Below are 7,500 nucleotides of genomic sequence, written 5' to 3' on the forward strand. Positions count from 1 at the left end.
AGGACTGCTGCTTCCTGATTGGATGTTGAAATGTGGGTGTGGCTCTCAACGGAGGAGGTGGATCTGATTGCAGTGGATCATAATAAGGGGCGGGGTTTAATCTGACACAAAGATTGAAGAAGACCAGTAGGGGTGCTCCGATCACGATGGCCGATCGTTAATGCGCATCTCGTCAGTAAAGCCGGTTTCCTAATCAGCGGTTAATTCCATCAGGTGCGTGATTTCACATAGAGCAGCTGTTACTACACAGAGCCGTTGTTAATAGAGAAGATGCGCCAAAAAAAGCTGAAAATGAAGTGGATTTGCGCATCTTCCGGACCGATCGTTGATCGGAGCACCCCTAAAGACCAGTGTATGTCATATCACAGGAAATTCCAGTTATCTACATATTTTCATTAAACTTCACAAGCCCAAACATTTAATGCGTCACCTCAGCACTCGAGTGAGTTCTCCCAGCAGATCCTTCTTGTCTTTGGTGAGATCTCCTTGAGCTCGCAGAGCAGTGATCACACCGGCGTACGCTTCCAGCTCTGAACACACAAACACACATCAGCACACACACACACAACAGCACAGTGATGCTTTAGTGAGTCTCACCCAGTTTGCGCAGGATTCGTTTGCATTCATCTCTGCTGAGGTCGAGCAGCGTGGGCCAAACCACCGGCATACTGCCCGCAAACGGCTTCTCCTGTTGAATCATCAACTACACACACACACACACACACACACACAGAGACACAGAGCATTCATCATCATCATATGATACAGCACATTAAAGTAGCTGTTCACACAAACATGAACTCCAAGATGTTGAAGAGTTTGTTTCTTATTCAGATTTGGTTTAAAGTTTAGATTTGTTTAATCACTGCTTGATCTGTGCAGATTTCTCTCCTGATTCAGACCAGAACACTTTTTCACTGGAGGAAGTGTTATTATGGATTATAGACTCTATGTGTTTGAGTTAAAATCATCTTAATGCTGGATGTGTTTCAGGTTTTGTCTTCTCCAGATGTTCACTGATGGACTGGAGTGCTGTGGATTATTGTGATGTTTTTATCAGACTCTCATTCTGACGGCACCCATTCACTGCAGAGCATCCACTGATGAGACACTGATGCAATGCTACATTCTCCAAACTTCATGAAGAAACAAACTCATCCTGATCTCCGGCGAACTGAGGATGAACATATTCCAGCAGATGTTCATGTATGTCTGAACTCTTCTTGTAAACACACTCACCTCCGGCAGACGACGCTGACTGAAGCTGCAAACTCTCTCTGGATCTAAGAGCCAATAAGCTTCGAGAGGAAAACATCATTAAAGATATGAACAACACAAAATAATTATAAATGTTATAATTAGAACACAGACGCTGCCTCAGACCATTTATGAAAACGAATGCTTAAAAACAACATCGATATGACGTCACGCGAGTATATTAACACATACCCGCCCATATTTGAGTCAGTTTGGCAGCTCGCCCCGCCCAGTCGTGCATAAAACATGAGCTCAGTGTTTTTATTAACATGCAGAACCACTTCATTCTGAGTATAAAGAGCTAAAACGTTTACATTTAGTCATTTAGCAGACGCTTTTATACAATAATAATAATCTAATAATTGATGATGTGTGCGTTTCTTCTGATTTGATGTGAATGAGGGCTGAACATCTGATCTGAAATCAGCGTTTCTGTCACATATGATGTTGTCGAATTAATATAATCGCGATAAACGCTCAGTATTTCACCAGCCAGCCGAATTACTGACATGTTGCTCAGAAGCAGTCGTGCAATAGACACTAACGCGTGTGAAACAGTGTTTTTGTTGTCAGTCTGAAGAGGGTGACGTTAGCTTTAGCCTTTAGCCGGTCTGGAGTTTAACTCAAACACACACGCGAGCACAGAATCGAGTTGAGAGCTGAGTGTGCGTGTGAAATCACCGCTGATCACCGGTACAGACCCCGGTGTGTCATATATAAAGTCAGATGCGTGTTTATTTCTGTGTTTACCTTCAGTTCTGCACAGTTCTTCAGCTCCGCCATGTTTCTCCGACGCCCGCGCTCACAGCTGCCCGCGGGAAACGCCTGAAACAGTGAAACTAAACCACTCTGCTGATACTTTCTAACACGTTTAATAGCTTCTAATAGATTCTCTAATTTAAGAAAAGTTGGTCGTCACGTAATAAACATCTGAAACACACGTGTGAATGCCATCAGGCACTGTTTCGGGCAGCTCTCAGAAGTCGCCCATTGTTGACATTCTTTTGTTATTGTCCTACGTTTGTGTATTTCTTCATATTAAACTGAATATGCATAAACAGAGCTGGGAGCTGTTCCATAAATCAAGATTAGAGTATAAGCCAGGCTTATTTCGGTTAGTCAGGCTTATTTTTGGTAGATTCTGTTTCATAAATCAAACTTAAAAAAAGTTCAAACTCAGTTACCCCGGGAACTTATGCTGGTAAATTAACCTGGTCCGGGGCAGGCTAACTGTCAGGCTGAGTTCCGAGCACACCATTTATACTCATCTGCTGGTATTTCGATCTCATTTTATTTGACTTAACCCCTATTAATATTTTTTAAATAAATAAATAAGGAAATGTACTTAAGAAATATTTCATGTAATAGAGCACAATTTATTATAGTGAATAGTTAATTTTTTCGCTCTATAAAGAATATAATATGCTTTAGTTCAGAACGAGTCTTTGGGATAAATTCCACAGCGACCAACGGTCACATACTCCACGCACGCGCACCACAAATAACGCAAATATTACTTGTGTCGAACTACATTTAAAAAATATTTTGGATGAAAATGTCTTTTTATAAAATAAAAATACGCTGTTTATTTATAAAGATAGCACCTATTAAAAAAAAATGTCTTAAGTGCTTTCAGAGGTGTTGATGTTAGCTCCAGGCTGCATCAGCTTTTCCCGTCTAACATTAGCTTTACCACAGTCTTCGGGAATCTGCCTTATAATGTGGTTAAACATAAGATCTAAATTGTTTTGGACGGGTAATCTTTAATCTTCTTAATTATTTGTTCTAGAGCAGTTTTTTGGGCGATGGGTAAGGTAATTCAGTAAATACTACATAAAAACAAAAGTAATTTCTACATTAAATAATTTAGTTAAGGCCAGAATAAAAGAAAAAAGTTAATTCTATGTCAATTTAAGCTTGTAGAAATTGAAGTTGGAACTCATTAGTATATTTTACTTGGAACAGTTTGGTATTTTTACAAGGATTCTTTAAGTAAATTTCAAAGTTATGATCCCATACACTGAAGAAAAAATTATTCATTGAATTTACTAAAAACATTTATGGTATAAGTGGTTGCAATCAATTTATTGAATCTGCCTGTTAGGGGTGAAAACACACAAATAAATGTTGTGGAAAGTGATCAAAAAAGGTAATGTTTTTTAAAAATGGTAGTTCTACTTGCACTTTTCTGTAACTGTTGAATTTCCAGCTCCAACTTCCTCATCTTCAGTTTTTTATTCTGGATGTCGATATCAATCGCATCCATTTGTTTAAGGAGGTAGCGTTTATACACTCCTTTTATGATTTCTGGGTTCTGTAGCAACATAGATTTAAGTTATTCATTGAATATCAAGCTGGCATTGATTACATATATACATACCATTAGATTTACTTACCATTCTGAACTATATTTTATATTTTATTTTCACCTGCTGCCAGGTTCTTTTTCCTTCACTTAAGTTACTGCTGCGTGAAAGTAATTAACGTTACTGTTATTCACACATAAACTTTGCAGTGTATTGAGACACACAGGGGCGGATCTAGAAAAATATTGATGGGGTGGTGAGAAGGGGCAGGAATTTTTGAGGGGTGGCAACATATGGCAGACGTATATATACTGAATTTAGTCACAGTTATCACAGTTTGATGATAAATATATGTGCACACTACAAACGGACACAGACTATCATTTACAAACTTAATCTCATGCAATCAATGTCTTGCATTTGAAACAGTTCATATAAGGAATACGTGACCATACCCATAAGCACCACACACTCACTAATGCATCAAAACTTGTGTGATATTCCTTTAAAATAATGTTTTAGTATATCTTTTTTAAAGTAGGCTATATTTTACTATGAAATTTCTTACATAATTTCTTTGAGTTAGACCAAACTTTTATTTTGGTGAGTTATAGACATAGTTTCTGTGTTTTTTAATTAACTATTATTATTAGCTAATAGGAAGTATAGCATATCAAGTATGATAATACTTGACATATAGCATACTCTACTGTGCAATAGTACTATATTTCTGTTTTAACTTTAATTTCTTCAAAGTTGCACCAAAATTGTAATTTTGACAGGTTGTTATAAAGACATTACTGTTTCTGACGTGCACATGTGTAGCCTACATCAGGTTTTAATATAGTGAAGAGCTGAAAACACCACGCGTGCTTCAGTGTGTGTGTGTGTGTGTGTGTGTGTGCGTGTGTGTGTGTGTAGAGCACACATTCCCAGAGACGTGTATAACAACACCTTAAGTGTTCCCATAAGCAGGATTTATTGTTGTGCCCCCCTTCCTCAAATATGATGATGGAAAAAAACCTACTAGGGGTGAAAAAAATAACTTTAATCAAATAAAAAACTAAATGAATAAATTGTATTATTTACAAATCACAATTGTAGCTCTCGACATTTACCTGTGGCTATAACTTTATTATGACTCTAATTTATTTTATAGTCTCAAGCATTCAGAAATCATGCAAAAGGAAACTAAGCAGTTTTACTATGATAAAACCATGGTTTATTTTTGTAAGGGTTGTGAAATGCACGTTTTTTGTTGAAGAAATTATAAAGCCTGTGCCATCTATAGCAAAAAGGTGTCCAAAAATGAAAGATTTAGTGAATATTTGAATGAAATGTTTGGTCAGTATCCTAAACAAGGATTTGATTGTCCTGTAAGTGTAACAGCAGCAATCACATGGCATTTGTAATAACATGTACATAAATTGTTTATTTTGTATTTGCCTACATTATGTATTTTAACAGTGTTATTATTAACCAATCATTATTGCCTCATTATTTTTTATATAATGCATTTTAAGTAATTTTAAAGGCTATTGGTGGCTTAGGTCTGTTTTTATAGCAACAACAACAACAAAAATATTACAGTATATTAATACTTTGTAAATTATTATTTGAAGTTACAAAACCATGGTTAATTTGCAGTTACCATGGCTACAAAAACAAGATTTGGGTTACCTAATTTACATGGTTGTCGTAAGGAACTGAAAAAAAAACAACTTTCACAGGAATGTGCCTGAAAGTGATAAACGGGCCTCGTTTTTACCTAAATGATTTATACTTTATTTTAATATATATTAAAAATGTATAAGGTGTGCATTGTAGCTGACACCATAATGAACACATTACAATAGTTTTATGACTGCAAGTCTTTCTCCTCAAATGCTATTGAGCTTTAAATTTGCATTTGAGCCCATGTGAAAGAGTAGAATAATTTACATATGATTTACAGTTTATTTTAATAAATATCAAACATTTAATTCAATTGTGCATTATAGCTGACACCTACATAAACAATTACAGTTGTTATTATGACTGCAAGTCATTCTCCTCAAATGCTACTGACGTTAGAAAAGTGTATACCAATATCGCATGTAACTTTAGAGACGGTCCCTAAATTTGAGACTCGTCCAACGTCAAGCCAACATTATGTCTGTTTTTTACTTTTAGTTTTCTTTTCTCTTCGCTGGATTGGATTCATCCATCAATTATGAACATTCAGCCGCAAACATGAGGTGCGAGCGGTCGCCAGCGCGGATTCGAGAATGGAGGATGTTTTTTTATTTTTTTGAGCAACTGATGGTGCCCCCTCTGGGAGTTGGTTCCCTAGGCAGATTGAGTCAGTTCGGGAGTTCGGAGCGGGATCGCGAATCATTTGAGTCAGTTTGGGGATCGCGAATCATTTGAATCAGTTCGGGAGTTCGGAGCAGGGTCGCGAATCATTTGAGTCAGTTTGGGGATCGCAAATCATTTGAATCAGTTCGGGAGTTCGGAGCGGGGTCGCGAATCATTTGAGTCAGTTTGGGGATCGCAAATCATTTGAATCAGTTCGGGAGTTCGGAGCGGGATCGCAAATCATTTGAATCAGTTCGGGAATTCGCAGCGGGATCGCGAATCATTTGAGTCAATTTGGGGATCGCAAATCATTTGAATCAGTTCGGGAGTTCGTAGCGGGATCGCGAATCATTTGAGTCAATTTGGGGATCGCAAATCATTTGAATCAGTTCAGGAGTTCGTAGCGGGATCGCGAATCATTTGAGTCAATTTGGGGATCGCAAATCATTTTAATCAGTTCAGGAGTTCGTAGCGGGATCGCGAATCATTTGAGTCAATTTGGGGATCGCAAATCATTTGAATCAGTTCAGGAGTTCGTAGCGGGATCGCGAATCATTTGAGTCAATTTGGGGATCGCAAATCATTTGAATCAGTTCGGGAGTTCGTAGCGGGATCGCGAATCATTTGAGTCAATTTGGGGATCGCAAATCATTTGAATCAGTTCGGGAGTTCGTAGCGGGATCGCGAATCATTTGAGTCAATTTGGGGATCGCAAATCATTTGAATCAGTTCAGGAGTTCGTAGCTGGATCGCGAATCATTTGAGTCAATTTGGGGATCGCAAATCATTTGAATCAGTTCAGGAGTTCGTAGCGGATCGCGAATCATTTGAGTCAATTTTGGGATCGCAAATCATTTGAATCAGTTCAGGAGTTCGTAGCGGGATCGCGAATTATTTGAGTCAATTTGGGGATTGCGAATCATTTGAGTCGGTTTGGGGATCGCAACTCATTTGAATCAGTTCGGGAGTTCGTAGAGGGATCGCAAATCATTTTGATCAGTTCGGGAATTCGTAGCGGGATCGCGAATCATTTGAGTCAATTTGGGGATCGCGAATCATTTGAGTCAGTTCGGGAGTTCGGAGCGGGATCGCGAATCATTTGAGTCAATTTGGGGATCGCGAATCATTTGAATCAGTTCGGGTGTTCGGAGCGGGTTCGCAAATCACGAAAGATTTGCGCTTGTAAATTTTCAAATTGGCCATAACCTTTCACTCATTGCTGCCAACTGGGGTGGCAAATCAGGCGTGGCAAGGCTTTATTTTAGGGTTTCTTTTAGTACTTTTGACCTAACTTGTTTATTACACTGATTTAAATAGAATAATCTTGTACTAAATTGATATAAAACATACAAAGAGTAAGAACATATTCTCTATTAGTTGTAGTTAACAACATGTGGTGCATTAAACATCATATTAATGACGTAATCGCATCCAAAATAAATTTTTTGGTTACATAATATATATGTGTGTACTGTGTATATTTATTATGTATATATAAATGCAAACATATTGAAGAAAACTATGTTGTGTTTTTATATGTTAAATATATTTATGTATAATATAAGAATTTAAATACATAAATGCATATACATGTAAATAT

General features: G+C 37.6%; 1 protein-coding gene across 2 annotated transcripts in view; it reads right to left on the reverse strand.

The window, feature by feature from the left end:
* Nucleotides 1-2,144, reverse strand: part of LOC113054784 (BRCA2-interacting transcriptional repressor EMSY-like) — a 13,324-nt gene extending 11,180 nt beyond the window's left edge. Inside the window, exons 1-4 of one of the 2 annotated variants that reach the window (XM_026220587.1) lie at nucleotides 2,008-2,144; nucleotides 1,240-1,298; nucleotides 598-703; nucleotides 431-530 (exon numbers count right to left, since the gene is read on the reverse strand). In XM_026220587.1, coding sequence (XP_026076372.1) covers nucleotides 431-530; nucleotides 598-700 — 203 coding nt within the window. In that variant the 5' untranslated portion in view covers nucleotides 701-703; nucleotides 1,240-1,298; nucleotides 2,008-2,144. The remainder of the gene's footprint in view (nucleotides 1-430; nucleotides 531-597; nucleotides 704-1,239; nucleotides 1,299-2,007) is intronic. The other variant, XM_026220588.1, reaches the window with a different exon arrangement.
* Between the last annotated feature and the right edge of the window lie 5,356 nt (nucleotides 2,145-7,500).

This window comes from Carassius auratus, chromosome 35, assembly GCF_003368295.1.
Source record: "Carassius auratus strain Wakin chromosome 35, ASM336829v1, whole genome shotgun sequence".
In the NCBI taxonomy this organism is placed as follows: Eukaryota; Metazoa; Chordata; class Actinopteri; order Cypriniformes; family Cyprinidae; genus Carassius; species Carassius auratus.